General features: G+C 34.8%; 2 protein-coding genes across 6 annotated transcripts; one reads left to right on the forward strand and one right to left on the reverse strand.

Annotated features, from left to right (window-relative positions):
• The first annotated feature begins 9 nt into the window (after positions 1-9).
• LOC134230436 (uncharacterized) lies at positions 10-4,587 on the forward strand. Of its 5 annotated transcripts, XM_062712264.1 has the most exons (9): positions 10-131; positions 378-681; positions 812-832; positions 1,012-1,085; positions 1,203-1,243; positions 1,884-1,916; positions 2,692-2,730; positions 2,847-2,870; positions 3,712-4,587. In XM_062712264.1, exons 1-9 carry the CDS (start codon positions 35-37, stop codon positions 4,441-4,443), a joined length of 1,365 nt encoding a protein of 454 aa, XP_062568248.1. In that variant the 5' UTR covers positions 10-34; the 3' UTR covers positions 4,444-4,587. The 5 variants fall into 5 exon arrangements, with proteins under 5 accessions (XP_062568248.1, XP_062568249.1, XP_062568250.1 ...); XM_062712265.1 differs by lacking the exon at positions 2,847-2,870; XM_062712266.1 differs by lacking the exon at positions 1,884-1,916.
• Positions 4,588-12,057: 7,470 nt separating this feature from the next.
• On the reverse strand, positions 12,058-15,061 carry LOC134230434 (uncharacterized). Its single transcript, XM_062712261.1, has 4 exons — positions 14,957-15,061; positions 14,120-14,321; positions 12,985-13,395; positions 12,058-12,164 (listed from the first exon to the last, which is right to left on the reverse strand). Exons 1-4 carry the CDS (start codon positions 14,991-14,993, stop codon positions 12,080-12,082), a joined length of 735 nt encoding a protein of 244 aa, XP_062568245.1. The 5' UTR covers positions 14,994-15,061; the 3' UTR covers positions 12,058-12,079.
• Between the last annotated feature and the right edge of the window lie 4,889 nt (positions 15,062-19,950).

Below are 19,950 nucleotides of genomic sequence, written 5' to 3' on the forward strand. Positions count from 1 at the left end.
GCCGACCAATGTCTTTGGAAATTTTACGGCCAGGATGTATTTTGAGGACTCCTCCAATGGAACCTCTTTACCTATTTCCTTACAGTTTGCCATCATGGAGTCCCCTTGTCACAACAGGGCACAATGCAAACGTTAGTATATAATATAATATCTACATTAAAGAAATATCTGAAAACTAATTTCTTAATTTTTTTTTTCAATAAAATTTACATTTTTTCATTGAGTAAGAATGAAGTTAAAAAATATATAATGGAGGAAAGAAATATATTCTTATTGATGATTGCAATGTTTTATCAAAGACATCTTGTAAATTTATGAAACATTTATGGTATACTTGTAGATAATATACTAGTAAATGAATTATTCTATATTTTCAGCGACTGGGATCTATTCCTGTGAGGACACCCATCGTAGCCACAGTTTTGATGCGTACTACAGCTGTGTGTGTGCGGGAGGCTGGCAGGGCAAATACTGCGCAGAGGACATTAACGAGTGTCTGAGTAACCCCTGTATCTCCCCCTATGTCTGCTTCAACAACGAGAATTACTATGAGTGTGCCTGTCCTCTGGACAATCCTCACTGTGAATTTGAGCTCTGGGTCATCGCCATTATTGTTCTGGCTGTAGTCCTCCTCATCATTTTCATAATTACTGCCGTGTACAGACTGAAATTTAAGCGCAGGTAGGATTTTGCAATGTACAAATGTTTAAACTTTTGTGAATTACTTGTATGACTGTGACAAGTTCTTTCTTCAGTCCTCTTTACTATGAAACAAATTATGATTGTAACAAGTTCTTTATTTTTTTTACAGTCCTCTTGACTATGAAACGGAGTGAGTATACCTATCTTTGACTGTAATATTGTTATAAAAACTCTTATTAGATGTTGTTTAATTCTTTAGATGTTGTTAACTGAATTTGTTAAAGCTAAATGTAGCACATCTTGAATGCTATGTCATTAAACAATTTGATACTTAATATTGATATCTATGAATGTGGTACATGTTTGTAGTAGCCATTTTGGATCCACATCTTCCATGACTGGGTCAGCTTCTAGTGTCAGCGACGATGAAGAGAGCTTACTTGGTAAATCACTCGCACATTTAAATCAAATCTCTTTTTACAATTAACTCTGGATTCCAAGGAAACCAACAATTACCTCATTTGATTCCTGTTGCATAACTTTTTGGTTTTTCTTTTCAGATGAGAAACCCTGGACATATGATGATGGTGCCTCTGCTGATGTAAGTCAATGATTTGTCTCAGTTTGCTTTTAACAGCATGTGCATGACAATACCTTTTATTTGTTTTAAACTTAGAACACATGAAACTTGATTTAAAAAAAAAGATCCAGTTTAAAAACAAGGGGACTACATGTATTATGTCTCATAGAACAGTGAATCAGATGCTGCAGTTTTTTGTTTTAATTCTTCACTTATTTGTACATTACTTGTTTGTTTCTCTGACAAAGCTTTTTAGTTTACATGCACTTTAATATGGCCTTTTGACAGAAATCTTGTGTGAAAAAAAATGTTATCTTTCTTTTGATTAATAAATAAAGTTTGTTATGTTCTTTATTGGTTCTGTAGTTGTGATGTTATTTACATGTAGGTGTAAATGAAAAATTCCATGATTTTCATCACATGTCAAAAGAATGGTCAACTCCCTTAACTACCACGTGAATTTAGTCTGAGAGCAATCTGAATTTCAAGATTTCTGCTTTTTGCAAAAAAAAAATGGAGGGGGGGGGGTCATTTTAAAGAACTTAGCTATATCCTTGACGTTTCATGTGTTACTAGGTTTTCATACTGAATGATGTAATTGCATGGATTTATATTTTGTATGCATTTAATATTCACCATCATTTTATTTCTTTACATACAGATTGAGTACTTTAAGAACCCCAATTTCACCAGGGTAAATATCAGCTGTCACCTTAAAGTGTTCATTGTCATATTCTAATTGTTCTACTTATACTCATGTGTACTTGTCAAACAATTGTGCATTCTGTACTGAATCTGAAGTACTTTGTCTAGCATTCTGTGTAGGTCACTTGATGTTTGGTTCATCCTTTTATGAATACTTGAGTTATTTTCTCTTCTCAGTTCATGAAGAGTATCATCCACTTGTGAACAAAGTAATACTTTAATGAAGCCATTGAAGAGCATCAGTAGTTTGTTTTCCTTATATTCATAGCATTAGAAGTGTAGAAGTGTGTCTTATGTTTGTCCTCCCATTTGTACAATGTGTTGTATTATCATTGCACTTTTTTGGCCTTCTTTCATCTGTTATTTGTGACAAATTTCATAATTATTATGAAAAGTAGAAATCATTATCTGTAAAAACTGTCAAGTATACCATAGATGTACTTTCTTCCCCGTGGTATTAATTTACGCTTTGTACGCGGTCACAAATTTTCTGCGGAAATTTGTCTAAGCGTACTTAATATAAATGTAAGGCATAAAGTGACAGTCTGAGAAATCGCATAATTTTCTACCTGCAGATCAAACAGAAATTGAGATTCCGCGGAATTATGACCCCATGGAAAAAAGTACATCTACAGTATGCCATTTAATTGATTTTAAAATAATTGTTTTCATAATGAACTGAAATTGAAGAAATGTAAGACTAGACTTTGCTTTCCTCATAACTACAATGATTTAGATTTTATGAATTATTTTACACAATATAGGGTTTCACTGGAGAATTTGATAACCTTCCTCCCAAAAAGGTGAGCAGTGACACACATTATTCTAAGGGAAAAGGAAATTATAAAGCTTAAAAAAATTCATTAAAATTTCTCAAAGTCATTGCTTGACCTCAAATTTTGTACATTTGGTGTTACAGGAAGCTATCGATGAGATGTATAGGGTACGAGTCATTTGTAGACAGTTTACTATTTTGGGTGGTGGTTAAACTATGTTTGTCATCTTTATGTACTTGATTTACTGATTTAGCATTTCCTCTTATCAACAGCTGAGTTGTGCTTTTGAGTTGTTTTGTTGTTTATAAAATCTGAAGTGGATTTTGATCATAAAAAATTAACATAGATTTGAACTTCCTTAATATATAAGCCGTCTTGTGAAAAATTTTTAACAGCACCTGAAGGAAATACTCACTGTTTGCACTAACTTAATGTTTATTGTGTGATAGAATTCAAATCATTAATTTATCCTCATCACTTTAGGAAAAGAAGGTCTCCTGAATATGCAGTACTCAATTATACTTATAATTACAATCTCTGAAATGTTTTACTACCCCATTCAAATGGGGAGAGAAGAAAGAGTGAATGGAAGAGGCTTGAGCAATCAGAGAATACTATGAAATTAAATGGTGAATAGGTGATGTGTGCAGAAGGAAAGGGAAAATGGGATGAAAGAGCATTTTAGGGACTGTATCATAATTGAAAAAAAAGGCACTTAGATCTGCTGTTTTAGATTGCAACTTAAAGGATCAAGCAATATTCAAACTGAGTTAATGTTAGATTGACCATTATTGTACCTTTTAAAATAAATGGAATTTCACAATAACAATGATCCACAAAACTAGTGTGCAAAAGCATTGCTAATTTGAGGGTTTGTTTCGCATTATTGTTAATCTTTACCAAATCATTTCTTCTCAATATTTACCATATCATATACTGCTATAAAAAGAGTTTTGACATTATTTCATTATAATGACCAGGAGATAATGAAATATTAACACATTGCAGGGCTATCACAATCCAGTTCTGGATGTAGAGCCACACTATGATCCTGATGAGGACAGGGTTTACCATGAGAGACACACTAAATCTACCTTTGAACCACTTGTACCTACCAAGTATGAAGGAGACAAACTACCCCAGAATATTCCTCCTGTCTTAACCACTGGGAAACGAGGTCGAGTCCTGCCCGCTCTGAACCTAGATAAATCCTCCCCGTACTACCCCCCTCCCCCATACCAGCTGATGGACAAAAGTGGGAAGAAGAAGAAGAGGAGGAGAAAGAAGAAGATAGGTAACAAGGATGACCACCACCTGGAGGAGGAGTACAAGGCAGGCAGGCAGACCCCACCCACCCAGATTCAGAGAGACGCCGCCAAGATGTTTGAAGCTGGAAACCAACAGAACGGCAATGTGGGACCTAGAAAAATCACTGTGGGCCCTGAAAGTGGATTTGCCAAAATCCATCCAACCTCCGTTGATGGGAAAGCATCTTCAGACATGACGTATGATTTTTCCTTATTTAGTAAGAGCCATCCACCTTCCCATCACACGAGAACAACAAAGAATGGGGACTCTAAATCCCAGAAGGTTCACCCAATGTTAGACAGCGACAGAAGTAATGGATTCGAGGCCCACATGACAAGTACACCCAACTCTGATGCCCTTCATCTGCAACAGACCAACCACAATAGACAAAACAACTTCAATGATAGTGTGAACATTGAGAGTGAACTGTGATATTTCTTTGGTATTTATGTTTGTGCCAAAAACTGTTATTTTCTTTAATGATTTAAACTGTGATATTTGTTTGTGCCAAAAAAATTAACTATTTGATTTTTTAACATAATACTAGTATTTTTGTGTTTGTTTTGATTTATTTTTTTTTAATGATTTTTCATAATTATGTTCAAAAGTGAAGGACACTAGAACTTGATATGACTGAACAGTGATATTTTTATCATAATGATGTCATTTACATTTTCTAGAACAAAGCCAAAAAATTATTACTGAATATTATTTTTTTTTAATGACTTTACCATTATCTTTTTTTGTTTAACTAATATTTCAAGGTTGAATATTTTATCAAAAATTCAGGAGTAAAAATTAAATGTCTTAGTTGTTTTTGAATGAATTTAGTGTACAGTTTGTATTTTGGAAGGTCCATGATTAATTGCCTGTATGCAGATTTTTTAAGTTGACTTTTTTTGCACCCTTTTCTTGCCTGAAAAGTGAATTTAGTTTTTTTTTTTAAAGAGCAAAGACTGAAAGAAATATCAGGATGTATCTCAAAATATTAGTTACGAAATTAAGCTTTTGAAGAGCGCCGGTGTGACGTTGAATATTGACCCGAATTGAAAATTGACCCGGGGTTCATTTTTCAACGTTGAATAATTGAACTAGGGGTGTTTATATCTCCGTTGAAAATTGAGACCAAAAAGTCATTGAATTAATACCCGGGGTCATTTTTAACAGCTTGATAATTTTTTTTCTTATCCCTGATGACCTCAACAAGTTGAAAATTGACCCTGTTGAATATTGATCCCACCTTAGAGTTTGAACATTATTTGAACTGGGAAGTTTTACTGGATTTATCAGTCTCTCTATATTTATATTTCGGTTTAAATTTTTTCCCTTTTCAAGAATAATAGAAATAAACCTATCATCCCGTGTATATATGTACATTTTGATCAGTGATCTTCAAGCATGACAACTTTATTTTTTGACAATACTTACTAAAATCCATAGTCCATAAATAACTACAAAACAATGAAAAGGGCAAAAAACAAAAATCCTGGAAATCTGGTGTCTAGAAAGTGAGCCCTATATATATGTATATATCTAGTCAAATTCAGTATCAGTATTTAAAGCCTAAAAATTAAAATGAAACAAATCGGCCAAAATGAATCCAAAGGTAGGTTATATTTGTAATCAATATAGCGACCATAGAATGTGAGTTATGCTGACTTTAAACAAGGTTGGCGAAATTACTGTAACAAACTTATCTGTCAGTATCCTGCCTCGGCTTAAAACTTGATCGTTTTCGGGGCATAACATTGAGAATGAGATTATTTTTATTCTAAAACATATTCTTATTAGATACAATGTGTTAATTCCTATTCGATTAGGTGTAATAATTTTATTTCTGTTTGGTAATTTGTTTTCAATAAATTGCTATTCCCATCGGAGGAAGTATGATTCCTATATTATAATATATCATTCTTTTTGAAAACACGCGTTTCCTATTCGATGTCATTCATATTTGAAAACATGCGATTCCTATTCGCCAATTTTGTCATTCCTATTTCTTATTCGACAATTATTTGGTATATATGAAATAAAGTTGTTCGAAAACATACTAGCATCCATTTCTATTTGGAACAAGATGTGTTTGCCGGCGGTAACAAAGTTCGATAGAGCTGTTTTTAGCTTATACGTCACAGTCAAGGTCACAAGGTCATTGACCTTGGTGTCATTTGAAAGAGTTTAATTAGTGGAGTATGCAGACCAAATAAGAAGTCTATATATCCTTTGGTTGAAAGTTATGTTAAAAAATCGAAATAGCTATTTTTAGCAAAAAGGTCAAAGTCAAAAGGTCATTGACCTTATTGTCATTTCAAAAAGCTTTATTAGTGGAGTATGCATACCAAACATGAAGTCTCCATCTCCTAGGTTCAAAAGTTATGGTGAAAGTTCAAAAAAGCTATTTTTAGCATATAGGTCACAGTCAAGATCACTGAATTTGGTGTCATTTGAAAGAACTTAATTAGTGGACTATGCATACGAAATATGAAGTCTCTATCTCTCGTGGTTCAAAAGTTATGGCGAAGGTTGAAGTTGACAACAGACAGATAGACAAAAACAATATACGCCATGGATCTATCCATGTATATATGCGATGTTTTTAAATAATTGCATTCTGGAAATATGACAAAACTAGAACTGGTTGAAAACTCAATTAAATAGGAATGACATATTTAACATGATTATCAAATATAAATTATTTTATTATCGAATAGAAATGTCAGAATTATCGAAAAGGAATCACATATTTTCGAATAGAATAACAACATAAGAGTGATGAATTCTCGGACAGAAATAACATTTTTTCGCAAGAATAACAACTAATCGAATAGGAATCACATTTTATCGAACAGGAATGACATGATTTAGGAAAAGAAAAACGTTTGAATAAGAATAACAAAAAAGTATAATAATGCAACGTTCTACCCGCCATACCATAATTAATTGATGGCGGAATATTACTTTACAAATACGGAAAGTTCACTTTGGTAAAGATGAAGAAGAAATCATTTCTTTTCTTATACAGTATAGTTTCAGTTGGCCTTGATCTTCCATAGTCAGTAAAATATCCAAACATGAAACAGTTGTGGCACATTCAATGGTGACTTTAATTTAAAGTTCACTTGGATATATCGAGTCGACATATGAACTAAAGTAACTATTATACGTCAACGGTATATCTAAATGTTGAGTTGAACCCCACAGCAAATGTTTTCTTTTTGTCATATAAAGTTTTTAAAAATATATTCTGATTCTGTTTCATAGAAATATTTAAACAGGCAATAAAGGAGCACAATTAGTGCCCATTGCAATTCCAAGTTTTGAAGGAAGAATTGGTCTCCGAAGACTGCAGAAATGGTGTCGATAAGGAACTCCATCATCCTTTTAATATCAACTTCAGGATACTTTTAGGTAGAATTAAGGTGATTTTTAACAAAGCAATTTTCGTTCATGACATTTCACAAGATACGAATAATCCCGAGTTCCATTTTATAGAGAAAACCGTTGTCTATGATGTAAAATTAAATATATAGTTTTGAATTTGTCGTGAGGAATGCTTGTATAGAGTGTACAAAAGTTGTACGTTTTGATGTTACTGATTTTTTTTAAAAAATGGTGATTTCAAATTTTCAAAAGTGTGGTGGGGGGGGGGGGGGGGAGCGTCACACGACGTTCCCGACGCCTATGGTTTCACAGTTGTGAAAACCCTGCCATAAATATGTGTTTTTATGCTGTTTAATTTAGAACCGGTTTCATGATCAAAATTCCACGACCCGGTTCAGTTTTCAACGGACTAGAGTCTAAATTTAACACATTGGGTCTCAATTTTCAACGTTGAAAAATGACCCCCGGGTCAAATATCTACGTTAAAGGTGCTCTAGAGTTACGAAGTAATGAGTCGATCCTTACGTCGCGAGTTCGAATCCAGGCCACTGTGGGACATGGAGACCGGTCCTTCGGATGAGACCAAGGTCCAGTGTTGCAGTAGGTGCTGGCACGAAAAAGATCCCTCCCTGCTTAATGATCTTTAGTGCCGAGTATATTGGATAAAATTTGCAGCTCTCCATCGGCAAGTAGTAGCGTCTCCATATGAGTGAAAAATTCTCGAGAGGGACATTAAATTATAAACAATCAATCAAGATTTGGAGGGAGGAGTTAAAATCACTTTTTTTTCTTAAGAATGTTTGAATATACGAGGGTTGTTCGATATGTATTGTGTATTGTACGATATCTCAAAAGCATTCGATTCAAATAGTCAAATGGACATTACATCCTTTCAAAGTATTGTCCGTGATTTGAAATACACAATTTTAATCTCTGAATCCATTTATGAAATGCGTCACGGTACGCTGATTTAGGTATACCTCTGAGGCACTGACTGACGGCTGAGCCAAGGGCCTGTCGGGACTTGTATCGACGACCAGATAAGAACTTTTTAAGTTTTGGAAAAAGGAAAAAGTCGCATGGTGCTAGATCCGGAGAGTATGGTGGGTGTGGCAAGACAGTAACCTTCTCAGACTTCAAAAATTGTTTCACAAGCTCAGATGTATGTGATGGAGCATTATCATGAAGAAGGCGACATTGCCTAAATCCCGACACAGGACGTCGTTTCTGATAATATTTCTTGAGCTTTTTCAGTACAACATCTCGGTAATACCGACCTGTAACACTTTTGCCCTTCTGCACCGGAATTTGTACGGCTAAACCATCACAACAGAAGAATATGCAATAAAGGACCTTCTTTGTGCTCACTGTCCTTTTTGGCAACTACAGGCCTTCTACCGTGTTTGGTTAGCCATAATTTGTTTCCAACTTTTCTTACTGGTTCGAAATAGTGAACCCATGTTTCGTCACCAGTAACTATGTTTGCAAATTGTCTTTGATTGAAGTTTGGAAACATTTTTAGCAGTCGCTTAGCGGTTTGTATTCGTACCTTTTTTTGGTCATCTGTCAATATATGGGGTATCCATCTGGCAGAAATCTTTCGTACTTTCAAAATACGTTTCAAAATGAAATGCACCCGCGATAGCGATATGCCAACAGCTTTGGCAATATCACGAATCGTGTACCTGCCATCACTTTCAATTATTTCCTTGACTTTTGAGACATTTGTCTTGCCTGATACAGTCACAGTTTGACCCGATTTTGCTGCATCTTTGACGGACTCTGTGCCAGTCAGAAATTTCTGTCTCCACCTACGAACTATCTCATAAGATACCTTATCGGACCCATAAACTTCCCCCAATTCAGTAAAAATCTGCTTTACCGAATTACCGAGTTTTGTGCGAACTTTTATATAAGCTATAATTTCTTCAATATTCTCAACCCTTTTCCACCGTTCACGGTAGCTCAGTCGGTAGAGCGCTCGCTCCGTGATCGGGAGGTCGTGAGTTCGTATTTCGACCGCGACTGACCTAGTCGTTAAAGTGGGTAGCAACTGTTCCTTCGCTATGCGCTCGGCACTTTGAAGTGAAAGTTTCAGGTCCTTCGGATGAGACCTTAAAAACCGAGGCCCCGTGTCAGCGGTAGGCGTTGGCACGATAAAGATCCCTCACTGCTCAATGGCCCCGAGTGCCGAGTTAAGGTCAAAATTTGAAGCCCTTCACCGGCACACATTGACGTCTCCATATGAGTGAAAAATTCTCGAGAGGGACGTTAAACAATATACAATCAATCAATCAATCAACCCTTTTCCCAACCATTTTTACAACAGTGGTCAACGACTGGCTCTATTGAAAAGACGATTATTTTATAACCATGTGTAGATGAAGGCTCGTGTTTATACTGTTGGCAAGGTATTGAACAGAGTTATCCAGGCGTATAAATATCGACGAAATCGTGCAAGGCGTTATCGCGCTGTGGTACAATACACAATACATATCGAACAACCCTCGTAGTAAGAATCCATAATTATCAATAGGTAGAAAAGGAGATTCAGACATTGTGGCATTTACATTTTATAGAGAATGAACCCTTTTCCATCCCAGCTTTTACTAAAAAGTACACATATGACTTCAAGCTGAAATGTTAAAGTTCATAACCCACAGAGGCTTATCTTCCAAAGTACAACAAATTTGACCCATGCATGGTCGTATATGGTTCATGCTATATTTTTGCTGTGGAATTATTTCGTGGGTACCTTGCATCTAGGAATTAATACCCCAAACAAATTAATAACAGGGGTGTTAGAGTGATTTCTTTTCTTTTACAAGTATGAATAGGGGTGTTGCTAAAACGCGGAACGGAAAACGGAAAGGAAAGCGGAACGGAACGGAAAACGGAAAATTTTTGTCAAACAGATAAAATAGATTAGATATAAATAAAAAAAAGAGCAATATTCTTGCTGTAAAAATCATTTCTGATAAAAATTAATTGTAAACTATTATATATTCATGAGTCATACACACCCTCCGTGGAAAAAAAATGGTACTGAAAGAAATTCGAACCCCCCCCCCCCCACACACACACAAACACACACACGAAATAGGATTTTCGTGTTTGGGCAAAGGACATATGCCCCTTATTTTGGCTTGTCAAATTTGTTGTATGTTGGAATTTTTTTACTGAACCCCCCCCCCCCTCTTTCAATTTGTTTCCAGTGTCAATGTCTGTAGAAAGTACTTATGATATTAAGGTTATACAAGCAGTGTCGAATTCGCGAATCATGAAAGGGGGAGTGGTAGTTTCGGGTCTGTGTAGTACACAGCAACATTAAAAATTGTTCTATTAAACCTTTCATATATGTTGGACTCAAAAAGGGAGCATCCTATTACAACTTCTCAGACCTTACCGTTGAGCGGGAGAACAAACTCATTTTTACGGGGTCATTCATATACACCCCCTCCCAAAAATACACACAAAATTTAACTTCATTGAATGCAAAGATTCTGTATTATTTCTACCACATGAAAGTTTTCCAATTTTGTCTATCAAGAATTTAAATATATAGAAAGCGACTCTCTTTTGAATAAAATTTTAATAACCAGTGTGTATAAGAGATGTTTATTCGAGCTTGCCGTAAAGGTTTGCCCTAAACGTAATCTTAATAATTTTATTTTTACATTTTATTTCTCTTTCCATTGTTCATCTAGATATCAAATATCCCCCCCTTGTCAAAACCTAATTACTACGGAAATGTTCGGTCAAGTTGACATCTTCACACTTATTGTGAATGTAACTAATGTAGTATCAGGGACCTATATGTATACTAAGTTGGTATATAGGTCCCTGGTAGTATTAAAGTTAGTGAAAAAAAATTGTATTGAAAGATGGTAGAGCTGGAACTTATCCCCTACCCGACTCAAACAATTGTTTTCTTTTTGTGTTTTATCCCCCCCCCCCTCCCGAACCAAACAATTGTCTTCTCTTTGTGTTTTTGCTTGTCAAATTCTTTTCAAGTTCGTTTATCCCCCCTTTTCAAATTCGATTCTAGGTGACTGCTATGTTATCGATTTTCGTAAATAAGAGACTGAGCATGACAAAATCAACCAACTTGTTTTTAATAGTGGTGGATTGAATATGTACAAAATAGATCATTTATGATAAAATCTGTGTATTTTAAGTGATTTAATCCAAAATAATACATTCCGTTTTCCGTTCCGTTCCGCTTTCCGTTCCGCGTTTTAGCAACACCCTATGAACAGCATCCCATCCAACCTGTAAAATTTCGGCAATCCACAAAAATTGGACCCCAAAAATTTAAATGACTCTAATACACGCGAATGGTAAATTGCTCTGCAAAATGTTTTTAAAATGTGTACTTGTGATGTAGGAAATCATATATGAAAAGATAACCCATATTTAATTAACTATTGAAAACTGTATCTATTTGTTAGAAGACATCTACATATAAGGGCCCGTAAACCATAAATTAACAACATCGTTTAACAGCAAGAATCATGAGAATTTAATCTTGACTTAATCTTGACTTTCTTACGCAGAAAGGGCGGTTGGTTTCTGTGGAGATTTACCCCGTTTTACGTGTGTAAAATGAATGAAGATATGCACATGATTCTATATATTTATATTTGAACAAAACAGAAGTTGATATGATATAAATATTTATTATGTCTTATCCAACAACTGGAGTTGAACACATGCTGACATCAACCTGAGTAAGTGTAATATCGTCACATTTTGCTTTGGAGAATTCGCATCTGAAATAAACGTATTCACATGATCATCTGCATAGAATTTGATTACTTGGAAAAATAAGGATCTTGCTATATTTTTTGTGATATCTTATGGCCTTCAAAACATTTAAAAAAGCAACACAAACGATTTCGAGGAAAGAGCTAGGTTCACTTTATGCATAAAATGGCCCTGTCCTAACATCAATTATTGACTTACATCCTCCTTCCCATTTCATGTCTCAAAAATAAAGTAGAGACTTTGTGCTATCATTTTCTGTAATAAAATTTCTTTTTGAGAATCTAGGTATTGGGAAACAGACTTTTATAGAAAATGCAATGTTCTTCAATATTGCATAAAACATGCTTATTTGACTGCCTTCAGCAAAGAATTAAAATATGAGCTCACGATCAAAAATGTTAAATATGCTTTTGATCTTTAGAAACAGATCTTTCATTATTTAATTCAATCCACATTTTGGAATTTTCAGGATAAAATGACGCAATATTATGTCGTAATGTTTTGACTAGATGGAACATTACGTTATGATCAATAGATAGAGGGTCACCAACATTCCAAGTGAAAAGTACTGCATTTACATGTACTTAAACTGAGCGGTTTTGATTTTTCATAAATTGTCAGGGCCAAAAAAGGCCTATGTGGCTCTTGCTCTTTAGGTATAAATTACAAAACTCTTAACCGATTTTTGTTTACGTCTCTATGTGAGCAAAAAATTCTATCGAGCGGGTTAATCAAAATATATAATAACTGAATCTTTTAAAAGATCTTAACTCTACTAAGCTTCCTTTCAAGTTAATTTTGAAAATTTCACAAAAAAAGTTATACCCGCTGTTGAACATCATGCCGTTTGAAGCACAGGTTGGTGTAACGGTTGTTGGGCAGTGGATAAAATCTTTGTTTCTACAGAAAACTTGCTGGAAAAGCACGGTCTCCTGGCTCTGTGTTGTGGTGGTGGACATTGCTGGTGTAGTCATATCCACTGTGGTGGTATCTACTGGCATCATGGTGGTGTCTGGTGGCATCATGGTGGTGTCTACTGGCATCATGGTGGTGTCCACTGGCTTCATGGTGGTGTCTACTGGCTTCATGGTGGTGTCTACTGGCTTCATGGTAGTAAGTGCTGGCATGGTTGATCCAGAAGCCATTGTTGTAGGTGGTCGGGTTGCACTATTACAAGGTCCATGGCTCTTTATTCTCAGATGAGAGAACATGCACATGGCGTGTGCAAATTCGCAGCTGCAAATATTTTTAAATGTTTCAGATTTACTTAAATGATACAAACAAAATAAAAATATACACATATATGCCTACATTGAAGCAAATTTTTGGCCTATTTTAGTTGTAAATAATTATGCACATATTAAATTTCTAAAATATTAAAAATTGTAAACTTTCTAATGTGTTTTTATGACGATTAGAAATTATGCAACCACCTTTCGTATTTACGGAATCACTTTCTAGTTTGTTGGATATGCCACGGCATCAACGATACTTGGAAAAGTGGGATAATTTGCATAATAGGCTAAGCCTGTTATGCACAAATTATCCCATGTTTCCAATTTGATGTCCCAGGCATACCCAACAAACTAGATATAGTGATTTCTTACATTTCCATTTCATTGAAATAAAATTTCTATTTTTACTTTCTACTTTGAAAGAGATGTCACCCCAAAAAAAAAACATACATGTATAGCCATGAAAATATATAAATGATTTATCGAACTACTTTTTGTCGATATAAATAAAAAAAAAATTCTAATGAAAATTTGAAGTCAATTTACGGTTAAATGTATTCGTTTTAAACACATGATATTCTCATTTTCAAGGATTTTGTAAGATTTTTTAAACTGATATTTTATCTGCCCTTGCGTAGGCATATGACTCGCCTAATTCCCCCAGATTCTTTGTATTATCTTTCCTTAAGAAAAAAAAGAAAAAACAACTTAAGAATATTGCATACTGATTGGCATATGTGTGACCGTCAGAACCACAGATCTGTTCGTCGTTAAGTGTTTGGTGATGATGACAGTCAACCACCAAGATGTCGAGACAGAAGTGAGTTCCGAAGTGGATGTTCAGATCCTGGATCTCGTTGTTGACATGTAAAGGGTTGTCCGTCACATAGCCATGGTTATGACCACCTGGCGCCTTGGCCAAAATGACTACAATACATTGAATTCTGCGATTGATAAATTGACACATGTAGGGTAACAAAATTGATAAGAAGGAAAGCTGACCAAACTCCAACCAACCCCCACCGCCATCACAAAAAAGATGTTTACGTTTTTTTTTCGGCCCAGGAACCATCCCTACCCCCTTTGAAAAAAAAAATCCCTGATATGTGCTTCAAATTGGTGCAATCGAAGTGTCTGCTTTTTGCTATTTAGCGCCATATTTCAAGATACAGTGCGAGGACTTAGCGGACAGTATACGACCTCCCCAGGAAGCACTCTTTTCTAGTGCGGTTTCGCTGAATTTCAGCCTGAATAGCCCTTGGAAGAGTTACCGCATCATGTTACACGAAACAATACATGACATAGCAACAATGTTTAACAAAAAGTAGATTTTAAGCCTTTGAAATAAAACAGAGGGAAAATAAATTAAAAACCAATTCAGTGAAATCAAGATAAAACTAGTCCCCTTAAGTTATCTAAATTCTACTGTAAATGTACACAATATATTGGTTCTGTTTCAAACAATATATACAGTTTATTGGTTATCTATGCACCGTTTTACAGTATTGTTTTAATTAAACGAAAACTATATACATGTATATTAATGTTAGTTCAAAACCTACCAGTTGGCACTAGAATTGTGACTGCAAAGAAAAACATGGTATCAAAGCAGTGGGATGGTCACACAATTGGTTATCGCAGAGAATTAACTCGTGACCTTTTATCTCCACAATAAAACCTTGTCCTTAATATTCAAAAATTGTGATAATAGGAGAAAGGAAGACACTTCAAATTTTCTTGTAGATTAGGGCTTCAGAGTTAGGCATATCGGTCCAACTTCAGTCATATTGAAAATACTTTATATCCTATGAAATCTTTTGCAGTCCAAGAGCAACAGCAAGTCTTGTGTTTGCGTAAATACTAGCAGTCGTTAGATTCGCCTCATGCACCTAGTTCTTGGTATAGGACTATTGTACTTTTTCGTCGCAATGTATTTACGATTATACCTGAAGGTGAAATTGAGGCCCCAGGAGAAAGCTAACTTGACGACCATTATTTGAAAATATACATGGTTCATGTACAAATAAAATCTCCTCCTCTTTCCTGTCTTTTAAGCACGTACTTTAAGTATGATTCAGACATATCACCTCTCGCCAGGAATAGCCTTGCTTGATGTTTAGTTGATTATACTGAAAATACTTTACACAGTTGTGTCTTAGTACGCTAATAATCCGAACGCTTAAGAAGATATAAAATTAACAATTATATCTACCGATGATACTAACTACGTTTCAGTGATGGTATAACTGAAAGTTTACTGAAATGTGGCTTAATGCAAATCAATAACATTTTCCAGACACTTCTGTGACCATTCAGTTGATTGAATAGCCGAGTTTCATTCTGTGCATGTTTGAAATTGACTTCCTCTGTATGCAGCTCCCAGTCAAGATGGACCGAAATTATCCTGTAACCAAATTAACTAATCCAGAAATAAAGCGTATCTATACAAAAGAAAACAATCGTAAATATTGTTCAAGAATAACTTGATTACTGCGTAAATTGTAAGAGGAGTTGTTGAGAGACCCCCTACAATGATTTTTGGGATGAAAGGAATGTATTACAGTAAAACACGTCTCTGGCGAATACGATTTTGCTTTGTTATAAGCGTAATTCGTTATATCCGTTAAGTTTATAATATATTTTAAACTCACAGGGAATAAAAATCACTTCGCTGTAAGCGTTGATTCATTATAAGTAATCAACATGTTTTACTGTATTTTTTAAACATCAGTCCTACAGAGCAAAATGAATCCAATTCCAATCTGGTTAATTACTAGGTGTGCAAGATTATGAGAACTTCTGGGAACCTGATTTTTGTGGACCCAATCCCCAACACTTACACACGATATGCCCTGAAACTATAATGAAAACTAAAAAAAAACATGTTATTGCAACAGGTTAATCAAATTCTAAAAGATTACGTAAGTTTGAGGAAGAAGATAGATATTTTCAAGGAATGGTCGGGAGGGAGAATGCTAATACATGTAAATCGAGACAACAAGTTGATAAACAGGTATACATAGCTTGACAATTAAGTGCACTAAAGTGTACTATAGGTGAACTCTGGAGCTGTTCACCATTCATTGGTGCGTAGGAGGACCCGCGCACCTTTGAAACATGAAATATTCGAGCTATTACTGGTCGCAAAAATTGAACAATTCCAAATAATGTAAAGTCAAGGAAATATATGCAAGTATTTTTACATCCACTGAATATTTTTCCTTCATCTATAAAACAAACAAAACAAAAACCCCTCATCAATCCATTAACGTTTAAGTACGTACATATGGAACCGTACTTTTGTGTGGAATATGTAGCGAATGCACAGCGGAACAGTGATGCTCCTCAATTTCTTTAATTCAGCTATCATCATTTAATGCTAGAAAAAAAATGAACAATTCGCCATTTTACGCTATGACACGCCAAGTTTTTTTTGGTTTGGTTTTTGTTTTGTTTATTGTTTAATGACTTAATTTCCCTCTCGAAACTTCTTCACTCGTATAGAGACGCCACCAACTGTCGGTGGAGGACTATACTCGGCACTCAGGGCAATTGAGCAATGAGGGATCTTTTTCGTACCAACACCTACTGCGATACGGACCTCGGTTTATACGGTATCATCCGAAGGACTGGTCTCTATGTCCTATACAATGGGATTCGAATTCGCGACGTAAGGATCAACTCCCTAGTCCGCGACTCTAGAGCAGACGCTCTAATCAGTGCGCAACGCAAAGTTTGATATTTGTTGAAAATCCTAGCTTAATTTATGAACATATCCTTCATTAAAATAGAGTATACTAGGGTTTTATGCATAAATTTGCCCCGGATACTGCAAATAATTCTGGACTTTCTCCCCTTATAATTTATTGCATCACTGTCATCGCGCCATCGTCCTAAGTCCATCGGTTCACCTTCATCGCGTCATCGCATTATTTGCGCTTCTGCGATTACATTATCTGTAAAGAGGGAATTCGAGAGGTGGGATCAGGTGCCTAGGAAGACTAAACATCCCTTATATACTGACCGGTCACTCCAACTGTGAGCTCTATTTACTGATCAGGTGACTGGAACATTCTGTAACCAAAATCAGTACGCCTACCAATTGCTATGAAACAAGTCAGTCAAAATACGATCCACTTATAGATAATACGTGCTAACAAGGTCATTATATAACGACTATAGAATTTACGATATTCTGACTTTAAATGAGGTTTTTGATATCCCTGTCACATCAACTTCTCTGCCAGCAGCCTGCCTCAGATTTAAAATTGATCAGAGCAAGGTATTGAGTATCGAATAAGTTTGAAGATGTACATGTCATTACGAACATACAGGTGATAGCGGAATATGATTACATCAATGAGAGACGCTGACGATGGATACATCGTTTGTCACAGTTTGGTTGTTACAGTGTAGTCAGCCTCATCATCTTAAGTCAGTAAACACCCAAACATGAAACAAATGTGACAGATTCTGTAATATCTTTTACTTCAACTTCAGGTGGATATATCAGATGCCATATGAATGGAAGTAATTTTTGTTAATTAATAAATACATGTACATCGTCGATTTGCTAGTATCTAAATATCGAGTGGTAGGTCACAGCAAAGTTTTCTTCTCATATATTTGAAAACATTTTGCATTATAGAAATAATAAACAGTTCGCTTAATAAAGGAGCACAATTAATAGCCATCTGAATTCCAGCAGTTTGTTGAAAGAAAACTACACACTTCTGTAGAGAACAAGTTATTTTTAATAGACAGACAGTCGGACAGAACCTATAAGTCCACATATTATCGATTACAGAGATATAAAAAGATTTTTTCTTCTAAATATGAAAAAAAAAAAACTACATGTATATATAACTCGATCATTATCGTCGCCTTGTTGTTTAGTAGTTATTGTACTTTTCACGGTAAATTAATTATTTTTAGGGATTTCATTAGATTTATGCAACCCTTATTAAAATCACTTGATATCTTCATTTTTATACAATGTACATAGGCAATTCTAACGCTCCATGTGTTTATCTTGTAATCTATTCCCCCTCTCACAAGACGAAAGACCACCTTTAAGCAATCGCTTAATGGTAGCTTAATGGTGACTTAATGGTGGCTTAAAGAAGTTAATTCCTTTAAGCCACCATTAAGCCACCATTAAGCTGCAACTTACAGGTGCTTAATGTCCAAACTTCATTAAGCTACCATTAAGCCACCATTAAGCTGAGCTTAATGGTGACTTAATGGTCAACCCTCATTAAACTTTTACGCATCTTATATAGAATCTTTGAACTAACTTTTAGTTATTTTAATATCATTTACGCAAAATCTATTCCAACTCATAATTCTGTCTCGATCAGAATTTCTACGAGTTTTTTGTCAACATGCATAAACTTGATCACTGGGAACAAAGTTAGCTAATAGCCACAAGGGCTTGCTCGAGGTGTCTAATTTTTTCTTAAAATCATTTAAAGTGATAATAAAACAAGACATCATGTATCAGAACCGTATATTATTTTTTTTAAAATAAATCATTATTACATGCGTTGTTTTTATTTTTAGTGTATATGATTTTTAAAAATAAATAATTATTACACACCGTGAGCAAGTCCTTCGTGAAATATCTTAAATTTACAATACCAAAAATCAATTTGTTCTTAAAATTATCTATATTCATGAACACAAAATATATATTACTTTTTAAAAACAAAATGGTATTTTTATTTCATGTGTTAAAAGAAACATTCGCTACAGAATTCACAGGAATATAACTATATAATCTCATGAAAAAAAATCTCTGTGCTTTTTTTTTTTGGGGGGGGGGGGCTACTGGTATACAAATGTTTAGTTTTCAAAGATTGACTTTTACCATGAAAAACTTTTTAATGGCTTTTACATCATGAATAATTCGAATTAATTCGTTATTATTTTTTTTAATAATGCAGCGGTAAGTATCTGTCAAAATCTATAGTCGGTCTTGAATGATTGTTATTTCAAAATCGATTTTCAGAGGAACGGCCGATCAGACTAAACATGACATCCGACCAGATGTATACACATTGAGAAACGGGGTAAGATTAACAGATGATCAGCATGATCAGTGTACAGTAAACCGACTGGTCAGACAATAGACCTTAATTAGGTGTCCCCCCGTCCCCGGTTAACTAACAGGAAACTATACATACACAACGTACACTGACAGATTTTAATGATCAATTATTTAAAAAAAAAAATTTAAATTTAACGCAAGCATATAACAAATTAAAAATTTTGATTCATCGTAAAAAGTCAATTATTTTGATACCCATTATGATACAAAAAGAATTGAAACTGAATATGATATTCTAAAAAAAAGTTTTTGTAAACGTAATTAACCAGGTAACTCTTCCGCGAGGATTGTCACTAAATTGTTGACACAGAAACCGTTAATATCCGCAGTATATTAAAAATAATAGTAGAATCTGTTTTTTCCTCTTTCTTTTTCGATGATAGACTTTTGTGTTTTATCTATAATTAATTTATTTTCAATCATGATTTAATGCTTACATTTCGAAAA

The sequence above is a fragment of the Saccostrea cucullata genome, unplaced genomic scaffold (assembly GCF_032062105.1).
Source record: "Saccostrea cucullata isolate Sc308-1 unplaced genomic scaffold, CSIRO_AGI_Scuc_v1 ctg4800, whole genome shotgun sequence".
In the NCBI taxonomy this organism is placed as follows: Eukaryota; Metazoa; Mollusca; class Bivalvia; order Ostreida; family Ostreidae; genus Saccostrea; species Saccostrea cuccullata.

What these genes read in the sequence shown, in the direction of transcription:
- LOC134230436 (XM_062712264.1), top strand. Translation starts at nt 35, where the DNA reads ATGTATTTTGAGGACTCCTCCAATGGAACCTCTTTACCTATTTCCTTA. An exon ending in CAACAGGGCACAATGCAAAC is followed by an intron (nt 132 to 377) that starts GTTAGTATATAA and finishes CTATATTTTCAG; the next exon opens with CGACTGGGATCTATTCCTGT. An exon ending in AGACTGAAATTTAAGCGCAG is followed by an intron (nt 682 to 811) that starts GTAGGATTTTGC and finishes TTTTTTTTACAG; the next exon opens with TCCTCTTGACTATGAAACGG.
- LOC134230434 (XM_062712261.1), bottom strand. Translation starts at nt 14,993, where the DNA reads ATGTTTTTCTTTGCAGTCACAATTCTAGTGCCAACTG. An exon ending in GGTCACACATATGCCAATCA is followed by an intron (nt 13,396 to 14,119) that starts GTATGCAATATT and finishes AAATATTTGCAG; the next exon opens with CTGCGAATTTGCACACGCCA. An exon ending in GGCATGATGTTCAACAGCGG is followed by an intron (nt 12,165 to 12,984) that starts GTATAACTTTTT and finishes CGTTTATTTCAG; the next exon opens with ATGCGAATTCTCCAAAGCAA.